The sequence below is a fragment of the Talaromyces marneffei genome, chromosome 6 (genome assembly GCF_009556855.1).
Source record: "Talaromyces marneffei chromosome 6, complete sequence".
Lineage (NCBI taxonomy): Eukaryota > Fungi > Ascomycota > Eurotiomycetes > Eurotiales > Trichocomaceae > Talaromyces > Talaromyces marneffei.
In genome coordinates, this window is record NC_072353.1 from 1880917 (window position 1) to 1907798 (window position 26882).

Here is a 26882-nt window from a genome sequence, read left to right on the forward strand (position 1 = left end):
GCGCTGAGCTACAGTCAGCGCGTAGTTATGTTAGCTTAGCTTTAACTTAAGTCCTTTTTTCGTCCGCCGTGATCGCAGCCTGAATACTGAGGCAGCCGTGTTCTTTCCGCGATTCAAACCGAGACGTAATTAACCAAGCCAAGTTAACTAAGTTAACTAACTAACGGAACTAACTAACGTACCACATTCATTGTTGACTTAGTCATATGATCCCTGCTTCGCAACCCGACTCTTTTCGTTCGCAAGAAACTGAATACACGACTAGTCCTCTGATTCTTTCGGTGATGCAATAAATGGTTGGCCGTCGGGCCAAATACATTGGAGCCACCTGGTCGTCTCTGCAACTGAGGCTGAAACAAACGTACTGACCACCGCAACGACGGACATCTCTATCTCACATGGCTGCCTCTCGCCTAGACCAGTTGGTCAAGGGTGCACCGCCGCCAGACGCACACGTTCCCTTCAATGACTCTCCAGCGCCCTTGCCCAGATCCTATGTTGAAGGATCAAAGAATACGACGGATTCCCGACCTACCACACCGGACCCGCTCTCGACCTTACCCTCCTCTCCGCCGCAGATATACCTCAATTTACTGATCCTCGAAAGCTCCTTGCGCGCGCAGTATTTGGCGTTGCGAGAGCGTCGCCGACAAAATACATTCTTTCTCCTGCTGTTGGCGTTATGGATTGCGTATTTTTTCTATGCACTGTTTATGCGACCTAGAGAAGATGGCAGCGGCGTAGGAGGCTCAGTATATTGGATGGTGGAAACAGCCGAGAAGGTGGCGTTCATGGGCGGCATTGTTACTGGTATCCTGGTTTGGGGAACAGGACAATGGGAACGGGGGATGCGATGGCCACGGCGCTGGTTCGCCGTTGCCAATCGAGGCTTAAGGGGGATGAATACGAAGATAGTCTTGATTCGCGGGCCATGGTGGAAGGAGTTGTTGTCACTGCTTTCTTTTATCTTCCCATACTCCTCGCTGTTCCAATCACCAAAAAATTTTCAGTATGTTGAGCTACATTCATCTGAAAAGCGCGCTGCCAGACAGCACCACTCGGTTCATGACCACGATAGCGACTCGGCTTTTATCGAAGAGGATCTGGCACCTGGAGGAGACTACATCAAACTATTACTTCTACCCAAAGCATTCTCTCCCGAATTCCGCGAAAATTGGGACGAGTATCGAGCTGACTACTGGGAGAAAGAGAACGAAAGACGTGCACAACTCCGCCGTAAAGTACACGAGCGAGAACGGCAGCGAGCCCGCCAAGAGGGTGGTTGGCTGTGGTGGCTGCCCTTCAGATGGTCACGTTCGCGCAGGCATCACCAACATCAGCATCACCGGCAAATTTCTAGTGTTGCCAAAACACAGGAAGGCCGAGCCCGCCGCAATACTCGCTCCAACTCGCAATCGCTTCATACTCGGGGTCTGTCTCGGAGCTCGACTCCTGAGAGCACCATCTCTACTGCAACGGAGCCACAAGGTCACAGGCGCAAAAAGAGTATAAGGCCGTCGAGTTCACGAGGTCCTTCACCTTTAACCCCTCAGGTCTCGAAGCGGGACTCGATGATATCAATATCTTCCACGGCATCGGACGATTCCTTCTTGCCAGGACCTAGATATAGACGAAGCTCGCCGGACGTCAATGCGGCGGCGGAAGCTTGAAATATTGGATAATAGAGTCGACATGTGTGTTTCCTCGTATAAGCGCAATATGCCGTGCTAAAAGCAATGTATCTATGAGATGTTGGAGCATGACCACGCAGTGGCAATATAATGTCGATTATGTCAGGGTCTTAAATATGTTAGAGAACAAAAAAGTGGTTGTATTCTGCGTATCTTTTTTTGGGGCAGCCGAGGCGGCGTGTAGTATGTATAGATTTCTCGCCTCAGCCAAACACTTAAAAGTTCCCCCCACCGCCCGCAAATCCAAAATTCTCACCCCTCCGACTTGACTCAAAGAGACCACCTTCTTTTTGCACAGTCTTATTGAAACTGCTCCGGGGAGTCTATCTTTCATTTGACACTCTTTTTTATCCTCGGTTCTATTTTTCGCAGCCGGGTCATAAATCTCTGTCGGAGAACAAACACACACAAACACTCTATCTCCGAGACTACTCTATCGATAAACCTGTTTCCACGCCACCACAAATCGCACACGGCTCTCGCGATCTGTGAGCATTTACAACCTATGCTTGGGAGAAAAAATTTCCTACCGAAATACAATACTCTTCAACGGCGGATGCTGTCCTTCACTGGATACAGTCTCGAATACGGTCTACTCAAAACAACGTGAACGAAATCGCAACAATTTAAGTCGAAATGGCGCCTAAGAAGAAGGGAAATAAGAGACAGGAGGCGGACTGGGAAGCGGAACTCGGAGAATCTGCCGCCGCTCCCGCGACCGCCGCTCCTGCTGAAGCAAATGATGATGTCGAGGCCAACGGTGATGACGACCAGATGGGAGGAGGAGGTCTTTTGGCCGCTTTGAAGAAGAACCGATCAAAGAAAGCCAAGAAGGGCAAGGCACTTGACAACGACTTTGTGGAAGGAGAGGATCCTACACAGGAGGGTACCAATGGTGACGCAGCTGTGGACTTTGCCAGTAAAGCACCAGAAGAGGGTACGTTTGATGATGAGGATGATGTCTTCGCCGGAAAGCCCAAGAAGGGCAAAGCTGCGCCAGCTCCTCAGAAGGCCGATCCTGTCGAAGAAGCGGAGGAAGGTGGCAAAGTGAAGTCCAAGAAGGAGAAGGAAAAGGAGAAGAAAGAGCGTGAGAAGCAGAGAAAGAAGGAACAGGTAAGTAATCTTTGTTTAGTTGCCACTGATTAAAAATATCAAGTGCTAATAATTGTTTCAAATCAGGCTGCAAAGAAGAAGGCTTCTGGGCCAGCCCAGGCTATGGAAGAACCAGTCAAGGCTGCCGTCGAAGTCAAGGCCGAACCCACTCCTGCTCCAGCTGCCAAAACAGAGCCTGCAGGCAAAAAGAAGAAGCTCCCCGCACACTTGGCTGCGATTCAAAAACAACAGGAAGCATTAAGGAAGGCACAGGAGGAAGAAGAGCGCATGAGAGCCGAGGCGGAAGCTGCAGAAGCCGAACGTCTACGCAAGATTGAAGAAGAAGAGAAGAAAAAGGAAGAAGCCCGTCAACGCAAGAAGGAGAAGGAGAAGGAAAAGAAGGAGCAGCTCAGGAAAGAAGGCAAGCTCCTTACCAAGTCCCAAAAGGAGGCCAAGGAACGCAATGAGCTGCGTATGCGGCAGATGTTGGCTGCCGGTGTAGGCCATGTTGCTGGTCTTGCAGAGAAGGGCGGCGAACCTTCTGAAAAGAAGAAGACGGTTGTTACGAACCGCAAGAAGAAGGGACCGAAGAAGGACGAGGTGGATCTAGAGGCTGCTGCCGCCGCTGCTAGAGCACAACGTGAAGCCGAGGATGAAAAGCGCAGAAAAGAGGAAGAAGCCTTGGCTAAGGCCCAAGCCCAAGAAGCAGGAGAAGGAGAGGTAGAGGATGACTGGGAGGTAGCCGCTAAAGTAGAGGTTGCTGAAGATGACGTGAAAGACAGCTGGGATGCAGACTCGGATGAGGAGCAAGAAGAGGATACTGCCAAAAAAACAAATGGAACTGCAAAGGATGAAGAGTCGGAGTCGGAGTCGGAGACTTCCTCCGACGAAGAAGACGAAGAGGCTACCGCCACTCAGAAAGCTATCGCCCAGAGGAAAGCGGAGGCTGCAGAGCGACGCAAGAAACAACACGAAGAAGCTCTCGCTGCTCGATCAAAGGACAATCTACGTTCTCCTATTTGCTGTATTTTGGGTCACGTCGATACTGGAAAGACCAAGCTTTTGGATAAGATTCGTCAGACTAATGTCCAGGAGGGCGAAGCGGGTGGTATCACTCAGCAAATTGGTGCTACTTACTTCCCTGTCGATGCCTTGAAACAAAAGACTGCCGTCGTGAACCAGGATGGCTCATTTGAATTCAAGATTCCTGGTCTTCTTATTATCGATACGCCTGGTCACGAGTCTTTCTCTAACCTTCGTTCACGAGGTTCATCCCTCTGTAACATTGCTATCTTGGTCGTCGATATTATGCACGGTCTCGAACCCCAAACCTTGGAGTCTATGCGTCTCCTCCGAGACCGCAAAACACCTTTCATTGTCGCATTGAACAAGATCGATCGTCTTTACGGATGGAAGAAGATTGATAACAACGGCTTTCAGGAAAGTTTGGCCATGCAGAGCAAAGGTGTCATCAACGAATTCAGATCTCGTGTCGAGGCGACCAAACTTGCCTTTGCCGAACAGGGATTCAACTCGGAGCTTTACTGGGAGAATAAGTCGATGGCTCGTAACGTCTCTCTTGTGCCCACTTCTGCGCACACCGGTGAGGGTATTCCTGACATGCTTAAGCTGTTGACTACCCTTACTCAAGAGCGTATGACCAACTCCCTTATGTACCTCTCTGAGGTCGAATGTACAGTTCTTGAAGTCAAGGTCATTGAGGGTCTGGGTACAACCATCGATGTTGTTTTGTCGAACGGTATCCTCCGAGAGGGTGATCGAATAGTGTTATGTGGTCTAAATGGACCTATATCAACGAATATTCGAGCATTGTTAACACCGGCACCGCTCAAGGAACTTCGACTGAAGTCTCAATATGTCCACAACAAGGAAGTCAAGGCAGCTCTCGGTGTCAAGATCGCTGCTAATGACTTGGAACATGCCATTGCCGGTTCCAGGTTAATGGTCGTTGGTCCCGATGATGACGAAGAGGACTTGGAAGAAGAGGTCATGTCTGATCTTGAGAACTTGCTCAGCAAGGTTTCTAAGGATCAGCGTGGTGTTTCCGTGCAGGCTTCCACTCTTGGTTCTCTTGAAGCTTTGCTTGAGTTCCTTAGAGTTTCCAAGATTCCTGTCTCCAACATTTCCATCGGACCTGTGTTCAAACGTGATGTCATGCTGGCAGGCACGATGTTAGAAAAGGGTCTGAAAGAGTATGCAGTCATGCTCTGTTTCGATGTCAAGGTCGATAAAGAAGCCCAAGCTTACGCAGACGACGTGGGCGTCAAGATCTTCACAGCAGATATTATCTACCATCTGTTCGATGACTTTACCAAGCACATGGCAGAATTGACCGAGCAAAGGAAAGAAGAATCCAAGATGCACGCTGTCTTCCCTTGTGTGCTCAAGACCGTTGCCGTATTTAACAAGAAAGACCCCATTGTCGTGGGTGTGGATGTTGTTGAAGGTAGCTTGAGACTCTTGACGCCTATCGCTGTCGTCAAGCAGAACGCAGCTGGCCAGAAAGAAATCATTCAACTTGGCAGAGTGTAAGTTTTCCCTCCCTTTCTTTGAAAGCAAAAGCACCAGACTAATATAATGTTCAGATCATCTATCGAACGTGACCACAAAGCCATCCAAGTCTGCAAACGCGGCCAACCATCGGTCGCCGTCAAAATCGACGGCGCCAACCAACCCTCCTACGGCCGACAACTGGAAGAGAGTGATACACTCTATTCTGAGATTTCACGAAAGAGTATCGATACACTCAAGGAATTCTATAGGCCTGATGTCACCATGGAGGAATGGGGATTGATCAAGAAGATGAAGCCGCTTTTCGATATTCCTTGAACGCACACGAAACAACACGATCATATAATATGACGAGCCAAAAAATGTATGAAGAAAGAAAAAGTTGTTATGCTTCTTTTCTGATCTGATGTGTAGGTAGATTGTGATTGAGTCTTACATAATTATTCCACTTCATCATAACTAGTTATAAGTTACATAAATTAGAGTGCCATATCTTTTTTTACTGCGTACAGACGCAATGGGTTAACTGGTCACTCATTGCCCTCCCACCTCTCCACCTTCCCTCCTCTATCGGACCAATCCAGCCAACTCCCACGATACACCCCCAATGTATCAGGATCATACCCAGCCTGCACAGCCAGCTGCGCCGCCGCCTGGGCCCTCACGCCCGCCTTGCAATAAAATATAATCTCCTTTTTCTCTCCCTCTGCACCTGCTCCTGCAGTGGCTTCTACGACAGGTTTAGCAAATCCAAACCTCGTCTTGAATTCCTCTGCCGGCAGAAAGTAAGCATCCGGCTGGGAGGCCAAGGGGATCGAGACGGCGCCGGGGATTATGCCTGTTGCAGCGAGTTCGGCGGGTTCGCGCACGTCGATTAGGATTGTGTTGGAGGGGGAGTGGGAGGTTTTTGAGTTTATCTATTTCATTCAAATGTTAGTAAGGATGTTTCACAAATAATAGAGATTTGTAGTGAAGGGGGAGGGGGGCGTTGGTAGTCCTACGTCGTCGAATTCGATTTGTTTGAATACCGGGGCATCCTCAGAGCTGTACTTTCGGCGCTGTTGTTGATTCACACCGATCTGAGAGCGTTGCATCGAGGCATACGAGGCCTTGGAAAGTTGACATCTTGCTGTTGAAGAGCTTCTGGACCCTTGCGAAGCAATCCGAATAGTTCTTGAGCCTGTAATCAAACTGCTTCTTGCACATGATGAAGCTCGGAAGACCGTGTTTGCGCTGCGACGGGCTACGGCGCCTGCTAGACTGCCAGACATTGTATTCTAGATTGAACCGGATTTAGAAAGGAGATGGATATGGTACAGAATGAATTGAAACACAATGGCTGGTTGCGATTGAGAAAATTATTTAGTGAAGCGGTTGAGTTAAGCTTACTTCTCCGAAACTCCCCCCACTGGCCGCTGATGTCAGTCCGGTTTCGCCACTTAACTAGTTAGTCAGTTACCCGATGTCTGTTGTCTGGCTAGGAATATCTATATCGCAAAATAATTGTAGGTGTGACTGGCATATGATTTAAGAAAATGAATTGATCTGAAACCTATGTACTGAATTGAAACCATCATTCCCAGGAAACAAAATTATTAGTAGTTGCGCTTTTGGTAGCTCGTTACAGCATGACAGCGCAGGCCAAACGTTCACGACAATCAAGACGAGAAAAGTGGTCAAAGTCTCTATATAAGTAGCTTTCGCTGCTGCCGGCTCAGACACGAATAAAACGCCAATTGCAAATAAAAACACTCATTAATTAAAACGTAGTTGACTATCGTCGTGTTCTCGACATAGACAATGGCTCATGTTATTACAACGAAAATGCCCCGATTTCGCTTCGTTGGATTGCGATGGTATGGGATATAAAAACTCGGATTTATATGCAGTGAATCAAGTCGTCACTTATTTTTCCCTCGGGGTGAATGTGAGATAGCAGTCATCCTACATACGTTAGTATACTGATGATCAGCAACAGGAAGAGCATGAACATACCTGAGGGAAAATAGTAGCAAAGACCTTAATCTCCTCAGATTGGGGAGTGACCTTATGTGTCCAGTCAAGGTGCATACTAGCCTTACCAATCAACCCCATGAGGTTATGAGTGGCGTATACCTGTCCGAGACAGTAGTGTGGTCCGGTTCCGAAAACCAGCCAGTTCTTTGTTTGGCTTTCAGCGGTACCAGTGATCCATCGGTCAGGGTTGTAACTGTCGGGGTCCTCATAAGCCTCGGGGTCGTGAGTGGAAGGGTAGACCGATGGAATGATCATAGAGCCCTTAGGCACAGTGTAGGTATCCGTAATAGGGAAGTCTTTCTTTGCCATGTAAGGGACCATGATGACAGGTGGGCGGTAACGGAGACATTCCTTGACAACAGCACGGGTGTAGGTCATGCTTTCTAGCATATCCATAGTCAAAGGTGCGTTGCGATCACCATTGCGCAATCTGTAGTTCTCCTCACGGACTTTGTCTAGAATCTCAGGACGGTCGGCCATGATCTGGAACAACCAGGTGCAAGCCGCACTAGTAGCATCTTGAGAAGCAAACAGGAAAGTGAACACAGTCTGGGCGATTTCGTAGTCGGTAAAGTCACGAAGAAGGGATGCCGGCTTCTCAGAGTCATCCACGGGGATACCCATGGCAACCTTCTCGCGATATTTAGCAGACTCCATTTGAAGCTTGATCCAGCCATCCATGATACAAGTGACTTCACCACCAGCAGCAAGATAAGCCTTGCTCTTGGCAGCGCATTTGGCGAACTCCACCATGACCATATCGGCTGCCTTCTTGCCGTACCAAGTCTTGGTGAAAGGAATAATGATGGGAAAGTTGACAAGCTCGAGAGCGGCAGTAATCAAAAAATAGTCGTCAGCGATCTTCTTGACGGTTTCGTCGTCCATGTGGTCTCCAACAAAGGTCTTGCAAGAAATGGCAGTCATGAACTCTCGGAACTCGGGCATGAATTGAACGGGCTTGTAGTCGTTCTTGCGGGAAACTTCGGCCCAATGCTTGAAGTACCTGTCGTAGACTTCATCTTGACCGGGTAGGTATAACGAAAGAGCATGGCGGGTGAAAAGGCCATTCAAGCCTTTGCGGAATTCGACATGGGCCTTGCCGTCCAAGAAGACCCAGTTGTCAGCGCCCAAAAGCTTGTGGGCGGCATCCACGACACAGGGTTTGACAAAAGCGGGTGAGTTGAAGATTTTGCGAGAGAGATCGCGGCTGGATGCAATCACAACGAACCTACGCGATTCCGTATTAACGATAACTGTGACGACAACGAACATCCAAATGCGACTTACTTGTGGAAAACCGATACACAGCTCAAGGCACCACTGTTCCACTTGGCCTTGTATTTGGTGAAATTGGGGAAAACGGATTCGAGGAAGGGTCCCATGAAAGGGATTTTCATAGACGGACCAACGATTGAGCCTTTGAGATAGATGTATTTCACTGCGCTTGTTAGAATACGGAGGTGTACGCGACAAATAGATCATATCTTGCTCACCTTGATCGTAGACAATTGCTGCAAGAAGCAGGTAGAGGAGGCCACTCCAGATGGTGAGGCCATTGACAAAGGAGTGCACAGCATCCAAGGGGTTGGCAAGTTGAGCCGTGACGCTGACGCTGGCGTCTGCCATCAGGGAGGCAAAGCTCCCATTGAACTCGGCCATGATGGGCTACAGGACGCTGTTGACAAGTTGAAGAGACGCCTGTCGCGGATGACACAAGGAAAAGGTTGGAGTTAAAAGGCAAGTGCCTCGAGAGGAAATGAAGAGTGGAGAAGAAAAGGAGGCGGCCGCGCCAAGACTTGAGGGATACCTAGCAACTCGCAGTAACTATGTACTACTCTCTAGTTATATGAAGTAATAAGGGTACGTATCCGTGGTACTACAGATGTACTACTGAGCCGTATGTACCGTAGCTCACAACTGCCTAGGCCAAGCCCTGGACCTTTTTCTTTTGTTTTTATTTTAACATACGAGGATTGGATTCAGTATTTACTATTTACACTCCCACTTTGAGAAAATGGGCCAATATTATGAGCTTGATTAGTGATTGCACGATTATGTGGGGGATGTACATCTAGTACGTTAGTAACCACCCGGACATCCATGCCCGTTTGTACACCGTACTTTGCATCATTGTCCATCGTAATTACTATGGGGCGACTCGGCATGGGAACTTTCCGGGCGAGGGTTTCGTGTGTCACATGACGGGTCGTTGCCCTAACTATCAGGCCCCAAAGCTGAATACCCCTGCCGCTAGCCCTAAAGGAGCAGTGATGGACCACCCTGATTCATGACTCGCGTTCGCCAAGTCATGTTCCTAATGAGATGATTTTCCTGTCTAGACATCTTTTAAGTTCTTTTATTGAGATTTATTCACTTATAGGCACGCTAGCAGAAACAAACGCATGGCTGTGGATTCGGTATGTTCCTTATCTGTCTACCGTCTGAAGCCAAACCAACCACGACGTCCCTCCGTGTTTGGCGCCTCTTCTTGTTCTTCTGTTCGCTCACGAGGATACTGGATGTAATTCCATGCCACGTCCAAAAAGAGAGGTTTGACGGGAATTGCACGCATCTTGGGTGGGAAAGGTACCAGATTGGTGAGGTTGAGGCTCTCCACCGCGTATTCATCCATTCTTTCAATCAATGGCAATTGGAGACGTGCAGGATCCTGCTTCGTTTCAGATAATTTGTCAAGACTAACCAAGCCTCGATACTTTGCTTCGAATCCTTGGGATGTCGTGGCAAGGAAATCAATCTCCTCAGCGGAGACATCTAGCCTGGGTGGACCCGAGCTTGCCGTAATGCCTTTGCCGCTTTTTTGAATGGTTGTAGCAAGTTCACTACTGCGGGAGAATAAGGCAAGAGCATTCTTGGTGTTTTCTTGAAATGAATGAGAGCGGCCGATAGCAAAGCACCTGGCACAATCATGAGCAACCGAAATCAATAAAGGGAGAAATAGATAGGGAACCTACCGTAATGCCCGGAAGTAGTTACGCTTCGCTTCGAGCTCGTCCACAAAGTCCGTATCACCTGCCACACCGGGCAATTCTTGTACAAAGTCCAAGCTTTGCAATACAGAATCATATAGTGCAACCTTTTCACGGAGTTGCGACAGGATCTTGCCGCCACTTTCTTGACGGACCGTCTTTCGCCGCTCATCAGTCTTTGTCTGCTCACCATCAAGTAGTAAACCATCGTGCTCTCCGCTTAGAACACGGTTTCTTCCCACTCTCCAACTAACAAGAGAATAGTTGACAGCAGTCCGCGTGACTTGTAATGCCTGTATTCTTCGATCCCCCCTGTCAACCCCCTCATTGGTAAGGTCATCTATAGCCGTTTTAGTGGCATCAACAATCTCTTGACTAGCTAAAATGACATTGTCGTAAGCGGCGGCTTTTTCCCTAGGAGAAGCTGAAGGCCGCTCCTGTAAGAATGCAGAAAGCTTAGACTCGGCAGCAGTAGCGGCTGCAAGCGCTTGTGCTATGGATGCATCTTCGATAGGAACCGAGCGCGATCTCCAAGTAATCGTCTCCGGTAGCTTTTCAATTTCACCATCCGCCAGTCTCGTAGTTCCTGCAGCGTCCTCAATCAAACAATTCGGGTCGACTTTCTCGAGCTCAGCACGAACGTTGTTGTCGCCTGGAAAACGTTCAATTGCCAGTGAAGGCAAAGGCTTGTTGCGGGATATCTTGAGTTGGTACGCGGCGTAGCGGAGGGAGGGATCAATTGTGACCGATATGATTTCCCGATATGCCTCCTTTCTCTCTTTCTGGCTGAGTGCAGAGTAGATGATTCGAGCCAAACTGAATTGCTGGAGGCACTGATCCCATTTCTGTTTCTCCATGTGTAGTCCTCCTGACAACAGAGCAAGGTAGGCACGGGCCTCGAGAAGGTCGATATCTGATGCGCCCGATAGAGACTGGTCTTGCAGAACCGAAACCAGTCGTTCGGCATACCGAGAGGCTTTGTTCAACCTGCTGATTATGTGTCGTCGTGTAGGCCCCATTATGCCTTTCGCTGAAGGGTCAGCCGAGTGGACAGCTTTCATATGCATTGCCTGTGCCCATGCTCGCTCAGCACTCAGGATGAGGAGATGAGCGGCTCTTGAATACAATTAGCATTGGCACGACTTGAAATATATATATAAAACCAAATCGCGATAACATTAAACTTACTGTGTATCGGATGCAACATCTTCAGAAGTTACAGGAACTTCAGCATTGAACTTTCGACCTTTGGGAGTTGTGTGTCCAAGCTTCTTCCGAATGGTGTGTAAACGGCGAGATGTTTGTGCTCGATAGGTGTTGTAGTCACCAGAAAGAAGGGACTCTTCCCGGCGTGTGAAAAACAAATCTGTGATCTCCATTCTTTTACGACACAGCAAATGGTGCTGTTATGGTCTTACTGAGATTCAAGACTATGGCGGGGAAATATCGGTGCTGGCATCTGCCATCGGGTGTGTGCTCGGGTAAAGGATTGACCGGCGCCGTGGACAACTTCTGACTGGGAAGCTCTAATATCAAATTGTTTTCCAGAAGCAGTTCGACGTCCATTGCGATAGCACAAGCTGGTGTACAACATCTCTCTTTTGTTTTTCTTTCTTTGATTCGTTCCATATTATAATTTATATTTTGATTGCAAGATTTATTAGTCATTAATTTGCTCAGCACTCATAGATCGCCACTTTTCACAGGTACAACACGTGAGTCGAATCCAAGCTCTCTGCATTTTCATGCAAGCTGACCAGAATAGCGGTTAGACTTCAACAGGCTTCGATATGTTCGTCACTCTCTCTCGAAATCACCGCATATGAATTCGTTCCCGCACCTACGCATCCGATCGAGTAATGCTTGAACGAGCTGTAGGATGTCTCGAGTTCGCCGGGCAAGGCGTACTGCACAAATACGGAGGCGTCCTTCGCAGTCAAAAAACTCTCGACCCTACTTTCTGGAAACACCAATTTTCCGACGCAGATTCGAGCCCTTGGCAATCTGGACTTCACCATCAGTCCAATCCTGGCCCACCGGCCCCTATCGTCACTCAATCTTCGCCTGACTTTTTTCTCGACTTCCTCTACCCTCGCAGATGTCTCGTCAGCGCTGCCGCTTGGGCTTCGAAGATAAGAAAGGGCAACGTCAATATTCACAAAAGACGTCGTGTTTTGAATTTTGCGAGGAGTTACTCTCAAACGCCTCGCTCTCGCACCCGGCCCGTCGCCCATGGGGTATCCCAAGGCAACATCTCACGAGCCTCGAGACGATCCCATGCTTCTGAAGCTTCACACCATCTAGCAAATATCGAAAACATCGGTTCGAATACGATTTCACGAACGAGGTTGCATCGAGACTACGACCGAGCGTGGGTATTATGGAAACAAGGCGATCAGGACCCAGAATCAAGATCCCGTCTCATGGCCTATTTTTCTATGTCGGATAGGTCCCTCGATGTTGAGCGAGCTATTGGCTTACTTGAAGATATTGATATTGATAAACGCAGCGCGAATGACTACGAAATTATGCTTCAGCCTTTGCTCGAAGCAGGCCATCTGCCTGCGGTTGAACGCTTATGTGACGACGCTGTCGCCAAGGACATCGATATAGATGTGTGGTCTCTGGCCACGAAAATCGCTATTCAGTGCACGAAATGGCGAGAACTGTCATACATATGGAACAAAAAGCATGTGGACCTTTCCAACGTATTGCCGTCTACCTTAGCTTCAGTCAGTGACCTGCCTAGTCATTTTGACTCTTTCCTCGCATATCTCGAGGAGAATTCGGCAACACTTACCGATTTACAATTGGCTTCAGATGTGCTTGATTTCGTGTTCGAGTCAGATAAAATCATGCGTGACATGATCGTTGAGAGTGCATTGTCTCTAACACGGAGGTCGGCCAACTTAGGTTTCCTTCAGCAAAGCCACTATAACCGCGCCATTCAGACTCTGCTCAAGATTGGGAAACGAGCCAGCAGAGTATTTTCAATGGTTCTTTATCGTAATTTTCGGTGGCACCTGAGTACGTGCAAGCCAACCAAAACGCTTCTTCATCAACTGTTGGGAATGTTAGCCGAGATGAAGACACATTATGGGGTTCAGTACCTCCTTGACGAATTCTCGCATTTTTACAAACAGCCATCGATAGGAGCATACAATTACGCGCTCCTCGCCTTTTCTCGATCAGGCGACGTACCAAAAACACAAGAAACGTTCAACAAGATGGTAGAGTTGTATGGGACCTCCACAAAAAATCCCGATGTTGGCCACAAAACGCCAAGAACTCCGAGATGGGTTTTACCAGTCATACATGCCCATGCAAGGATGGCCGATTATCCATCAGCGGAATATGAGTTCCATAGAATTGCACATGTCTATAAAGTACAACAAAGTCGACATTGCTGGAATGCACTGATTTCAGCTCACGCCAACGCTCGTAATGTTCGCGGGGCTTTTAGAGTTTGGCGGCGAATGCAACGTAAGGGTGTGCCACCAGACTGGTATACATACGGGACATTGATGGGCATGTGCGCTAGGCTGGGTGATGTTGAGAATACTATTGCGCTATGTAAGATGGCGGAAAAAATGCCGGGCAAGATGCCTGTAGCTTTGATGGATACGGTAGTCGAAGCTTATTGCCGCAACCAGCGCTTTCAAGAAGCCGAAGATATGGCAGAAAGGTGTCTTGCTTTGTCTCTATCCGGTTCGCGCACTCGAATGTGGAATGTCTTACTATACTCTCACGCCTTACGAGCAGATCTTGATTCGGTCTCTCGAATTCAGACTCGCATGAAAGAAGCTGGGATAGAGTTTGATGAGATGACTTATGCTGCTATAATGCTCTGTTTTGTTGTTATCGGACAGCCCAATTCAGCTCGACGCCTGCTTCGAGGCTTACAGCGAGGTCGACGAATTCAAGCCACTGAGTTCCATTATACCTTAGTACTTTACGGCTACGTTCAACAAGGCAACAGAGATATGATCTATCTCATCAATAAAGAAATGGAACAGAGATTCAAAAATCCTGGCCTGAGCGCTCGTGTCCTTATGTTAAGGGCTACTCTTCAGAGGGATACATTTGAACGACTTTCTCCAAACGAAGATTTCGAGGACTCGGGTTATCGTTTAGCATTATCCGAGGATCTCCTTTTCAAGGCAGTGTTTAATTTCGATCAACGACAGTTCGCCAGCAAATACCCTCGCCCTGGTACCAGCGGCTTACCAGTACATGAGGCCTTCCCTTCAGTACTATATGAGCCAGTGTTGCAGGCTTATAGTGCGGAAGGAATGTATCGTCGAACACAACTAATGCTTAGAGAGTATGCGAAGGATCTGCAAGCTTCCTTGGCTTCAGACAAACGCACTGTTGTTCCCTCATTGCGCTTCCTATCCGTGTTAATGGAAGTGTATTCACAGGATGGAAATTTTGAGGCAGTCCAAAAGTGTTGGGATTTATCATTGCGAAGAGCAGGGAAAATGTTGATAAGATCTCCTGTTTCGCCAGCCATTAATCCGCCAGTACCCAAGGGCAACGTCGCTCTACCTGGAGTTGCATTCGAGTTGGCTTCTGATACTGAGTCGCAATCCACTTCTCATGGTGGGGAAGAAATGCTGGGTGAATCAATCATTTCAGAAGATCCAGCATCGGATCTTCTCGATGAGCAGGTCAAAGCTCCACATTATCCAGCAGAGGAATCTATTATTCCATCACAACGGTTCATATTGTCGCGACACTTCTCCATCTATATATCAATGGTCGGAAAAGCTGGTCAGAGTTCGAGTCTATCTGAAATAGTTGATGATTTTCAGAAGCGCGGATTTTCCATGTCATCTCAGAATTGGCTCACTTATGTGCGGACCCTTGCTACATCGAACACAGCATCTGAGCAGCTCGAGGCATTTGCCACTTTCGAGCGTATCTTTATGCCTCACTTTCCAGGCTGGCGTCTGCTGGCTCGTGGGTCTCAATTGAGACCTCCAGGGGTCCCCAGCGCGATCGATTTGTTAGACAAACGCCCAATAGGCAAGTTCCCGGAATTACTCGGCAAAAAGAGCACTCGATTGTGGACAAAGTTAAATCCAACCTGGATGCATCCTACGTACAATGTCATGATCTATCTTGCAGCGACATTGAAAGACTTCAATGAAAGAAGTCTTACCGAGGGAAGAGAGCAACTGGATACTCTTTCTTCGGTAGCACCGCTAACTCTAGACGCCATTGCCATGATGCCACACTTGCGCGAGAGATTCCAAGGTATCCTCCTTAGAAACCAAGTCGAGCAGGGTGATCTTACTCCTCAACAACGTCGAAAATATATTTGGACTGGTGGAATCCTAGGCATTGGGGGAAAGAAACGCCTGGATCACCCTCTTGAAGAGGCTGACGCAGTGTCTGAAGAACTTGAAACTGAGCTTGGACCCGCATTTGATTCAAGTCAATCAGAGATCCTCGACGTCGACGACGGTGAACCCGAGGAGCATATGAAAACCACTGAACCTATTATTGCACCTGAAGACGAGCACGACATTGAAACGGAAATTCTTATCGAGTCTACACGTCGTGAACTCGGCATCGATCCCATTCAAGAGGAAGAACTTTCAGATAAGGGCCGTGAATGATCTGAAAACAAATACTGCCCGAACTTGTGTATTATAAACCACTGGTTTTCGACGACCAACGCTGTACATTCACCATGTAAATATATGCCAGCTTACTGGCGCTCATGTATACTGATTCTGCATTTTGTTTTCTGTATCGTCCACTTCTCATTTAGCGGTGTTTTCATTTAGGGCATTGCATAGCTTCTGAAGGTGCCAGTCCATGTATACTACTGTGCTTAGAGATAGATGAAAAAACTGATACATATACTAACTAATACTTGTCGTTCAATCTGTCACAATGACTACTAGTGATTCGGACATAGACACGAAATCATACATCACAAACTCGCAAGCTGATTGGTTGATCGCAAACGCGACCCCGACGCGTCACACGCGTTTCAATTTTACTCTTTCTGGCATAGCGCGAAAACCAAACCGTTTGAATCTTTGGCTAGAGGAGAGAGAAGATGCCTCACTGCCTTTCTCCAAAATCTTTCGTTCTTTCGTCTTTTTCTGTCCTTCTCTCACCACTGGAGCCCGTTGTTTGTGATCTCCTCATTTTCGAAGTACTGACTGCGGCTTCTCCTCGCCTAGAGGATCACTTGTGCAATCATGGATGGAGTTCAACTACCAGAGGATACCGCGGAGGATCGTGTGTTGGCAGCAACTGAGTTCTTAGATCCTAGTAAGTTTGATTCAATTCTCATTTAGATCGGGAGTACCAGACCGCTCATCATTTTTTGCCTTTTTTTAGCCGATACTCGTGCTCGAAGGTTCGTCCCACTCAGCCTGCCATTGACATGAACGAAGCGACGTTTTACTGACTCGACCGGATAGTTACCGCGCGGATATTGTGTTGATGCTAAACAGAGGTCTCCGAAGATTGACAGTGAGTGGATTGATGCAGGGAACATCAGACGTTTAACCTCAGCTCACCGAGCAATTTTACAGGTCAGCATTGATGAGATACGATCGCACAATGGAGACCTTGCACAAGGGTATGTTGGTCACTGATCCAGCGTAAGAAGAGATTGCTGATCTCTACAGTCTTCTCATGTCACCTTTCGAATACACGGAAGCATTCAACAAAGCCCTGAAGAATGTCATCAAAACTCTTCCTAATCGGCCAGCGAGAGAGACAGCCGAGGATGTGGTTAGTAGGCCATATGACTTGATCTTCGATTATTTACTGACATATGCAGATATACTACTGCGCATTTATTGGCGCATTCGGTGAAAACGCTTGCAACCCCCGAACGCTAGGCTCCTCCCACCTCAATCGCATAGTATCGCTCGAAGGCATTGTCACAAAATGCTCACTTGTTCGACCGAAAATTATTCAGAGTGTCCACTTCAGCGAAAAGAAGAACAAATTCTTTGCAAGGAAATATAGAGATCAGACAATGACAGCTAGCGGTGCCACAAGCTTGAACGTGTATCCTCAAGAGGACGACGAGAAGAATCCTGTAAGGGAGTCTCCAAAAAATTTTAATGTTTGTCTTGCTAACAGTGTTTAGCTCACTACCGAGTTCGGCTACTGTACCTATATGGACCATCAGACTATTTCGATCCAGGAAATGCCCGAGAGAGCACCAGCTGGTCAATTGCCCCGAGGAGTGGATGTTATCTTGGACGACGACTTGGTCGACCGCGCAAAACCTGGTGATCGTATCCAATTAGTGGGAATCTTCCGCTCTCTAGGAAACAGAGGTGCAGGATCAGGTTCTTCCACATTCCGAACAGTCGTTCTCGCAAACAACATTATTCAATTGTCATCCAAGTCTGGTGGTGGAATTGCCCAAGCAACACTCACAGATACCGACATCCGCAATATCAACAAGTGGGCTAAAAGCAAGAAGACTAAGATTTTCAACATGTTGGCTCAGTCACTGGCCCCTTCTATTTACGGACACGAATACATCAAGAAGGCAGTCTTGCTCATGCTTTTGGGTGGTATTGAGAAGAATTTGGACAATGGTACCCATCTTCGTGGTGATATCAACATTTTGATGGTTGGTGATCCATCTACTGCCAAATCACAAATGCTACGTTTCGTCCTGAACACTGCTCCGCTAGCTATTGCCACAACCGGTCGAGGTTCGTCAGGCGTCGGTCTCACTGCAGCCGTAACAACTGACAAAGAGACTGGTGAGCGGAGACTAGAGGCTGGTGCTATGGTGCTCGGTGATCGTGGTGTTGTCTGTATCGATGAGTTCGACAAGATGAGTGACGTTGATCGTGTTGCAATTCACGAAGTTATGGAACAGCAAACCGTCACAATTGCTAAAGCCGGTATTCACACATCCCTGAATGCTAGGTGCAGCGTTATTGCAGCTGCAAATCCAATCTACGGCCAATACGATCCCCATAAAGACCCTCACAAGAACATTGCTCTGCCTGATTCGCTGCTCTCCCGTTTCGATTTACTGTTCATTGTCACGGATGATCCAGAGGACAAGGGGGATAGACTTGTGTCGGAACACGTACTGCGTCGACACCGTTATCGCCAGCCAGGTGCTGAAGAGGGTGTCCCGGTTCGTGAAGGAGCAACTCAAACTCTCGGCGTAGGAATAGAAGAGTCTCAAGATTCCAACCAACCAACGGAGCCTCTGGAGAAATATAATGTCATGTTACATGCCGGCATGGCAGCGACGAGCAAGAACGGCAATGTTGAAGTGTTCAGTCTACCTTTCATCAAAAAGTACATTCAATATGCCAAGACTAGGATCAAGCCTGTCTTGACGAAGGGGGCTGCAGATCATATTGTCGCCACATATTCGGCGCTTCGCAATGATGATCTCACTGGCAACCAAAGGAAGACATCTCCCATGACAGCCCGTACACTTGAAACACTAATTCGTCTATCTACTGCTCACGCCAAAGCTCGCTTGTCGAACCGTGTGGAGGAGAAGGATGCAAAGGAGGCTGAAGCGATACTGCGGTTCGCTCTGTTCAAGGAAGTTGTAGAAGATTCACGGAAAAAGCGACGCAAAGTGACTACATTCGACTCCGACGAAGACTCAGATGATTCCGATGATGATACCGAGGAACCCTCCGAACCTGCTTCAAGTCGACGATCCGGCAGGCGAGCCGGTCTCAGATCTATGGAAACAGTTGATTCGGCTCCCCTCGAATCTGAAGCTCCTGAAAGCAGTTACCGAGATCAACCACAATCTAGCCGAACTACCCGGGGCCAGACACAGACCGAATCTCAGATGTCTGTCGCATCATCTCTTCCCGCCTCACAGCTTCTCCAGTCACAGACCGATTCTCAGGCTAGCTCGGTTGCCCCCATTCAACCGGCACGGTTGAACATCTTCCGTCAAACTCTTGGACCTCTTATGGGTCGAGTATTCGCCAACGATGACAGCGCGGATTTGGAAGCCCTTATCGGTGCTATCAACACCTCTATCAGAGCAAATCAAAGCCTAGGTGAGCGTAACGTGTTCCAGAGACAGGAAGCTATCCAGGCTTTGAAGGTAATGAATGAGAGAAACGAATTAATGTAAGTCCATCCCAAAGCAAATCAACTATCTGATCTGTTCTTTGCTAATCTCACGATCTGCAGGTTCCTTGAGGATGATGATACGGTCTACAGAATTTAGTGCCAGTTCATAGGAGGTTTCAATATGTGTTATTAATGATGTTTTGGAGATACATGGGTTGGCGATTGGTTTGGTGTTAAGTGTTTTTCAATGCCTCATATCCGTTTTTTGCGGTAGGTTATTTTGACGTTTAATGACTTTTATAATGCATTCTTATAATCAATTCCCACAAGTCATATCTCAACAAGTGCTCTACAAAACTAAAATCGTATTCGATTGGAAATTAGCCGAAATGTGTATCTCGTATATCAAAGTCGCCGCTGCAATAATTTTCGTAACCAACTCATCAAGTAATCCAACCGATCTCCCTCGACAATATCCTCCCCAAAAACATCATCAAACAGCTCAACGAAAAGTTCTATATAAGTCTTTGGCGGCGGCATAACCGCATTATCCAGTTCCTCTTCTTGATCGCTGCGTAACATTTTCCGAAGATATGTTGTACCCTTGGGTAGTAACCGAGATAAAATATCTCCATCAACATGCATTGATGAAGGCTTTTTCGCTTGAGGCTCGATATCAGCCCATGTCCAACGCCGTTTTCGAGCGGATAGGAATGGAGACAGGGTGGAATCTTTGCTGCATAGGTTCTGGAGGAAGCGGAGGAGACGCCATTGTTTTTCGGTGAGGGTTGAGATTCGGTAGATGGCGCCATCCGTTGTGGTGCCGTATACTACTGGTGATGAGGAGGATTGGAGAGACGGGTCGTCGCAAGCGTTAAGTCGAATGATTGATACAGGTAATTGAGCCTCGGCAATGGCTGGAGAGATGATTTTGTCCATGTCAGTAACGCCAGCTGCAGAAAAGGCGCTGATTGTGCCTCCTCTGTGACTGACGAGGGTCAGGTCATTCTCTCCGCCAATGTATTGATGTGAAAGACTTTCATGTCGCACTCCATCTTGAGCATATAATTCCAATTTTTTGTTCACAACTTGTAATATCACAAGGGACTCTCTGGCTGTGCTGATGTACAGTAACGTGTCGCGAACTATGATCGAAACTCCTGGAGAGGTCAATTTAAACCTTGCTGCGGCAGCCCATTGCTCTCCACCGTTCGGTAACCGCGGCGCAATAGGGATAATATCATTTCCTGAGGCCACCATTATGGTCGAGTCGCCATATGCTGCAATAGCACGTACGGGTCCGTCAAATGTGTGGATATATTTCAAAGAACAATCAATCTGTTCCGGGTTCGCAGCGTTGCGTTTTGCGTTCAGGAAGATCACTCGCCCACTCTGCTCTTGCGTCTTTCGTGCGGTTCCAACCACAAGTAAATGGTATTTCTGTCCACCTGTTTCGGGGATCCAGTCGAGTATACAGGTTATCCGCTCGCCGGACGAGCCAACTGGTTTTTGAGCGTGCGAGGAATCGAGTGGTTCAAGGTTATGTTGGTAGGACAGCAGGTGAGAATTATAATCGTCAAAGTTTAGGAAGCTCAAATGAGGGCGCATGTACCGTCTGATAATGCTATTTTCGGGGTCCGTTCCCGCTTCTGTTTCCAACTCGGTTGTAATGTATGCGACCACAAGACACTTGAGATGCGCCGAATACTGGATTCGATTGACAGTACCAGGTAGTTCAACCATGCGCGGCACTGCTTTGGCTCGACGGTCCAGGCTGCACACCAGAAGCTGTTCGTCGCTGATACAGACCAAAGATCCGCCTAAACTGTTTGTAGAGGGGCACTGGGAGGCATTCACGATTGTGAGGCCCTCTATGCCTTTTTGTGTATATGTGGACTAGTTTCTTTATGTTAGCGCATGTGTAGACTTGACAAGTTGATCAACCGCTTACATCATTCTGGTCAGTGATCCAAATTCGTTGGAGATCAAAGTCAGATGCACTGCCTATACTTATATCTGAAATGCGCCAGAAGCCCATGCCACATGTAACCAGAACCGTGTTCTCTTTTCTTAGGAGCTTGACAACGGTTTGTCCGAATCTCTTTGCAGCTCGCTGGTTGATGCCTAGACACACGTTAGACGACTAAACCTAATAGATGGTCAATTAGCCTTCGGCGACTTACTCATTGTTTCGAAAATAATTTCCAAGGAGACGAGCAAGCCACTGCGGAGGCCACAATAAAGTGCCGCCTTCTCTGTTCCCACCCCATCGATCAGAGCGATACTCTCTATGGCCTTGGATACATGATCATTAGGCAGATTGAGCATGTACTCGCCAATGCACACAAGTTCATCCTGTTCGACCCGATAGTAAGCAAGGTATCCATCACTAGTACCGACAAACAAATATGCTCCATCCTTCAATGCCTCTACTACTATTGAAATAGGCTCATGTTCGACATGGATTGTCTTCCCCGTGAAATCAATGTTGAGAGAGCAGTCATTCAGTATCGCCCTTCCAACCTGTATACTTATTCCCTGCTCAGATCTGAGAGCAACTGCAACAAGTTCTAATTCCTCACTGAGTGTCGCAACCAAGACAGTTTGATCTATAGAAAAGTCCGACACACAATTTATTTCCGGGTTATTCAGTAGCACTGCCCGGACGGCATTCGAGGTGACTTGGAACAAAACTCCAGTAGATGTATAGCCCGCTGCCAGAGAATTTACTGACAGGTCAAGGGATAGATCAGAGCCATCAACGGCATAAATCTCATCACCCTCACCGCTCTCGTTCCGCGAAAGATGCATCAAGGCCGAAGAGATTGGATCGGAAATCAAGAAATAGGTTCCATCTTGGGAAAAATCCGGTATGACCCAAACCGCCCGTGCAGTAGTGAAATCTTCCAGGGGGATAATCATCCCGATTTGGGCTTCGTAACCATGACGGAATTCATATACAGCACCACTGTTATTCGATGAGGCAGATGATACATACAGATGAAGATCATCGCTCAGATCTTTTGTCATATCAAATTCATGTCCAGCCTTCTTCTGAAGTGGCGGCACTATGACAGTGTCGAACACAGGCGCCCAGTTCACAAATCTCTGCACACATTCTGGATTCTGTCTTGCAGTCTGGATAAACAAGCCTCCATGACCTGTACTGCCTGCTGCGATCAACAGATCGCCCCCGTGACTGGGATGGTTAAAATCAATGGTGTCAAAAGCAGCATCCACTTCGCAATCCAACTGTCCAATCACATTGATAGATTCGATTTGACCTTTGTTGTCTATTTCAACGTAAGTGAGACGTCCATCTTCTCTACATAAGAAGACGTCGTCATGCAATATGTCATATTTCGGGTGCCTATATGGACGAGCCCACTTTGCCCATATGGATGGAGACTTTGATATTAAGTCGGAACAACGTTGCTTCACGCGCTTGGAATTGGGACTCAGAGGGTTCCGATTAATGATTATAAACGAAGGGGTTATGAGCAGATAATTTGAGGACTTTGTCAGAGGAATGAGTAGATTAGGCAATCTGCAAAAATCAGGAAGCTTGCTGGTAATCGGTTTTGGCTGCGCCTGCCTTACTCCTTTTTCAGAGTCCCAAATGTAATGCATGGCATAAGTAAGAGGGCCTCGAGATACTATGAGTAGAAGGACGATGTTGTTTTTCTCATTTTCTGGAGAGTATAAAAAATCCATGAACATAATGTGACCTTCTAGCCGATAAAACCGCTCCTGTATCATGTTAGCGTGAGGAAAAGGTCAAGATCATTATAACTTCAAAGCATACTTCGGCAATTGGTGCCAATGTACCCCCCTTAATTTGTGAATGCAGCTCCCCTGATGCCTTAAGCATGAAGACACCAAAAAAGTCAGCGGGTGCTGCAACTGCAACTGCACGAGACCTATAAGTGAGTGCTATTAGACTGTATTCTAAGAGATTGTGGGAGAACACTGGTTACCTGGGATCGACAGCTAGATGTCGGCCAAATCTCTCAGATATGCTCACATCGGAGGGTAAGGCTCTGCGGAAATGGACAAATCCCACGTCGTTATCTGGAGAGCCGCTATGACAGTAAAGAAATAGCAATTCTCTTGAGTCCAACGTCAGGGCTAAAATATGACCTGGCAGTGAATCATCTTGTCGATCGACTTCCAAGGGGCTTTTCTGAGCGTTCAGCTTAATTTCAGCTCCCTCTAAAGTATCTTGGTCGATTTTGACTGTTTTCGCAGCGACTATATTGGCGTCAAAATCCGAATTGACCATGACATCTTCCAGATAGGTGTCTGAGATGATTTCACGAATGACTAAGGACCTTTCATACACGAAGACGACATCGTTATGACGCTTGTTCCGCAACCGAGCAGGCAAGGCAAATTGAATGCTGGGACTTGGTACTATGGTCTGCGAGAGCAAGCCAATTTTTGGCTTTGTGAGGCTCATGATATCCGACATCTGATGATAATGGACTTCGTTGCTGACTGACTCTAAGATTCCCGTATGGTATAGACTGAAAGTCTCAACAACAGAGCCCGAAGAGATGATATATCCAAGAACGGCTCGTTTCTAGATTATTCAAAAGTCATATAGACTATGATCTAAGGGGGCTGAGATGATGCCATCAATCTGACGGTAGCACAGCTCGTTTTCAATTCTGACGATGTAAAGAACGAGGAATCGCCCGTCTCACGATATCACTAAAAGGCATCGAAGCCAAATTCTCTGATATACGGCCAATGCTGAACTGTGTCTCAATAAAATCCCCTTTTGCTTGAGTGAAGTCGAGATGACATTGTGACAGACGTTATTTTACGGCTATCCCGGATACGGTTATTGCAGCGCATAAATCCACTCTGCTGCTCTCATTGGATATCAACCGGTCCTCATTACAAGGATTTGCCAAGAGACCTCCTTACTAAAATAGCGCGCACAGTTCTACTGTTACGAAACCAATCACCTGCATATGCTACGCGATATAAGAAACAGACCGGAAGGAACGATTGGACAACAGAAACGGAAAACCCAAGAAAGATAATTGGACTACATAAATCACGTGACCAAAGATATACTCGAAACCACAAAGACACCGATAAGATACGAAGTATATCTTATGAAGGAACGTGATTGGATAGTATATTATATACTTGCTATGGGATACTCAGGAATGAGTATAAAGTATATAATATAAAATATACGGAACAGGGAGGACTGGATATATAAGGACACTCATTCACCATCATGTATTTAGTTCTTCATAGTTCTTTGACATAAGTCACTTGAATACAACAGTGAGAGTCAGCAAGGCATTCATACTCGTACGGGCACCAGGCTGTACGGGGGATCTCTTCTATCTTAGTTACATTTAAGACTTCCAGACACAAGTTCGACTATTGTTACTTCGTTCACTCAAGCCACTCTATCGACGATTATCAAGGAACCTTTGTGTGGTTCAAACCAAGCCTAGCGTACCTCGACACAACGCTGTTTAACTAAGACAGATCCAGGTCCGTGACATCTACACACAATTATGTAAGGCCACCTGTGTCAGATAATTTTCCCTCTTAGGTAGACACACAATACAATACATTACAGCGTCCCACTCAAATTCTCACATTGTTTGTGAGGCAGGAAGTGCTCGAAAGGGTTTGGTGGGGCCGTTCTGCAGCTAAATCCTATCAGGGTTAGCGTTGTAATATTTCAGCTGGATACTGCATTTATCGTAAGTATTTGACGCGATATATTACGCGACTTCCAGATACAGTGGGCCCCCCTCTTACCGCCCCCATTTATTGCCGGCAAAATTAGCGCGTTGAAATCGCGTCCCATCCCAAGCCATAGAAATTATTATGAGAGTCCTACATCTTTATATTTTTCACCAATATCATGGCTCCTCGACGTCGTACAGCGCGCAGAGAACTGGACCCTTGTATGAGAGCTCGGATATGTGAGCTTCATACAAGCGCGCGCTGGGGCTATAAACGAATTCATAAAGTGCACCCAGAGATCCCTATATCAACTATTCGCAATACAATCAAGAAGGAGCAAGAACGGGTTAATCAACGCTCATTACCTCGCTCCGGGCAGCCTAGCAAACTATCATCCGAGCAAAAAGAGAATCTTATTCAACTTACAAAAGAGAATCCTCATATTAAATATTATGAGCTTCAAGAATATGTGGATATGCGATGTTCAAAGACTACTATCCGCCGAGTATTCCACAATCTCCATATGAGGAAATGGCTACAACGAGACCGCCCTGAAATCCTTCCTCAGAATGCAGAAAAAAGGCTTTAATGGGCACAGAGGTATGCTCATTTTACACCTACAGATTGGCAACGTGTAATATGGAGTGACGAATCTACAGTTGAACGAGGCAAAGGAGGTCAATTGATTTGGACTTGGAATGATCCTAGTGAACAACTAGTTGAGCATGACGTACGTGAGATTCGTACTGGGAAAAGCATTAAAAAGATGTTTTGGGCCGCATTTCGATATAATATGCGTACAAGCTTAGTTCCATTAACCTCGGATGGATCATCTCGTGGAGGTATCACTGCGACAGTTATACGCCAAACTTATATGAACCAGCTTCCAGAGTTACTTGAAAATGGAGATATCTTTATGCAAGATAATGCGCCTGTTCATACAGCTCATATTATTCGTGACTTGCTTCGAGAAATGCAAGTTGAAGTGATGATTTGGCCACCATATTCGCCGGATTTAAATCCTATCGAGAGTCTTTGGGCAATTATGAAAACAATCATCCGTCAAGATCATCCTGAGCTAGAAAATGCACCGGATAATGATACTACATTATACGCCTTAATACAAGCAGGCATAGAGGCATGGGAATCGATTCAGGAGCGCGTACTTCGAAATTTGAGCGACTCTATGCCTCATAGAGTACAGGCCGTACTGAACGCAGATGGCTGGTATACAAAATATTAGGGTTTTTTGGAGGTTCGGTAAATTCTAGTCTAGCCTAATTAGGTAGGCGGTAATACAAGGATTTGGGTAAAAATTTGTTAGATAATCCGGATATCCAGGAGCAGTCAAATGAGGCAGTCAATCAGAAGCTCTACATTATGGCCCCCAGATTTACCCCTCATGATAGATCACAAATTACGTCGATCATACACAAAATCAGCTCACCAGAATGTCTATAAGAACCCGGCTTTGGAACATCATGTAGACGGAGAGACAGAGAACGAAACAGATACAATCTTGCTAGTCACTTCTTCCTTTCTTATACTTGTAAAATACATTCAGGGTTAGCCGGGAGTAAACCCGCCAATCCGACAAAATTCAAGGGGGTGCCAACACTACTGGAAAGGCACTGGTACTTTTGAACTTCACTCCTTCAATCACTCATGGCCCTCTACCCTTCTAACTACACTTACGACTCAAAAGCGATAAGACGTTGCAGTGAATGTACGTTTGGGATTATTCGACTAGCAACATTGACAATAGCAGGAAGTACAAAACGCAGATATA

General features: G+C 47.0%; 9 protein-coding genes across 9 annotated transcripts; 5 read left to right on the forward strand and 4 right to left on the reverse strand.

Moving 5' to 3' along the window:
• Positions 1–398: 398 nt before the first annotated feature.
• On the forward strand, positions 399–1670 carry EYB26_008185 (uncharacterized protein; the record flags this gene model as incomplete). The annotated part of the gene is made up of 1 exon (XM_054267442.1): positions 399–1670. One exon carries the CDS (start codon positions 399–401, stop codon positions 1668–1670), a length of 1272 nt encoding a protein of 423 aa, XP_054123417.1.
• Positions 1671–2327: 657 nt separating this feature from the next.
• EYB26_008186 (uncharacterized protein) lies at positions 2328–5633 on the forward strand (the record flags this gene model as incomplete). Its single annotated transcript, XM_054267443.1, has 3 exons — positions 2328–2804; positions 2871–5332; positions 5390–5633. 3 exons carry the CDS (start codon positions 2328–2330, stop codon positions 5631–5633), a joined length of 3183 nt encoding a protein of 1060 aa, XP_054123418.1.
• A 212-nt stretch (positions 5634–5845) lies between these two features.
• On the reverse strand, positions 5846–6586 carry EYB26_008187 (uncharacterized protein; the record flags this gene model as incomplete). Its single annotated transcript, XM_054267444.1, has 2 exons — positions 5846–6232; positions 6317–6586. 2 exons carry the CDS (start codon positions 6584–6586, stop codon positions 5846–5848), a joined length of 657 nt encoding a protein of 218 aa, XP_054123419.1.
• Positions 6587–7220: 634 nt separating this feature from the next.
• EYB26_008188 (uncharacterized protein) lies at positions 7221–8990 on the reverse strand (the record flags this gene model as incomplete). The annotated part of the gene is made up of 4 exons (XM_054267445.1): positions 7221–7259; positions 7311–8559; positions 8619–8769; positions 8825–8990. The coding sequence occupies 4 exons, from the start codon at positions 8988–8990 to the stop codon at positions 7221–7223; spliced, it is 1605 nt and encodes a 534-aa protein (XP_054123420.1).
• Positions 8991–9765: 775 nt separating this feature from the next.
• EYB26_008189 (uncharacterized protein) lies at positions 9766–11884 on the reverse strand (the record flags this gene model as incomplete). Its single annotated transcript, XM_054267446.1, has 4 exons — positions 9766–10246; positions 10304–11434; positions 11507–11684; positions 11737–11884. The coding sequence occupies 4 exons, from the start codon at positions 11882–11884 to the stop codon at positions 9766–9768; spliced, it is 1938 nt and encodes a 645-aa protein (XP_054123421.1).
• A 293-nt stretch (positions 11885–12177) lies between these two features.
• Positions 12178–15942, forward strand: EYB26_008190 (uncharacterized protein; the record flags this gene model as incomplete). Its single annotated transcript, XM_054267447.1, has 2 exons — positions 12178–15091; positions 15160–15209. The coding sequence occupies 2 exons, from the start codon at positions 12178–12180 to the stop codon at positions 15207–15209; spliced, it is 2964 nt and encodes a 987-aa protein (XP_054123422.1).
• A 594-nt stretch (positions 15943–16536) lies between these two features.
• Positions 16537–19529, forward strand: EYB26_008191 (uncharacterized protein; the record flags this gene model as incomplete). Its single annotated transcript, XM_054267448.1, has 8 exons — positions 16537–16609; positions 16679–16697; positions 16762–16813; positions 16876–16922; positions 16972–17077; positions 17127–17390; positions 17442–19429; positions 19493–19529. 8 exons carry the CDS (start codon positions 16537–16539, stop codon positions 19527–19529), a joined length of 2586 nt encoding a protein of 861 aa, XP_054123423.1.
• A 248-nt stretch (positions 19530–19777) lies between these two features.
• On the reverse strand, positions 19778–23831 carry EYB26_008192 (uncharacterized protein; the record flags this gene model as incomplete). Its single annotated transcript, XM_054267449.1, has 5 exons — positions 19778–21268; positions 21324–21496; positions 21556–23122; positions 23178–23292; positions 23350–23831. 5 exons carry the CDS (start codon positions 23829–23831, stop codon positions 19778–19780), a joined length of 3828 nt encoding a protein of 1275 aa, XP_054123424.1.
• Positions 23832–25662: 1831 nt separating this feature from the next.
• EYB26_008193 (uncharacterized protein) lies at positions 25663–26336 on the forward strand (the record flags this gene model as incomplete). The annotated part of the gene is made up of 2 exons (XM_054267450.1): positions 25663–25693; positions 25753–26336. 2 exons carry the CDS (start codon positions 25663–25665, stop codon positions 26334–26336), a joined length of 615 nt encoding a protein of 204 aa, XP_054123425.1.
• Between the last annotated feature and the right edge of the window lie 546 nt (positions 26337–26882).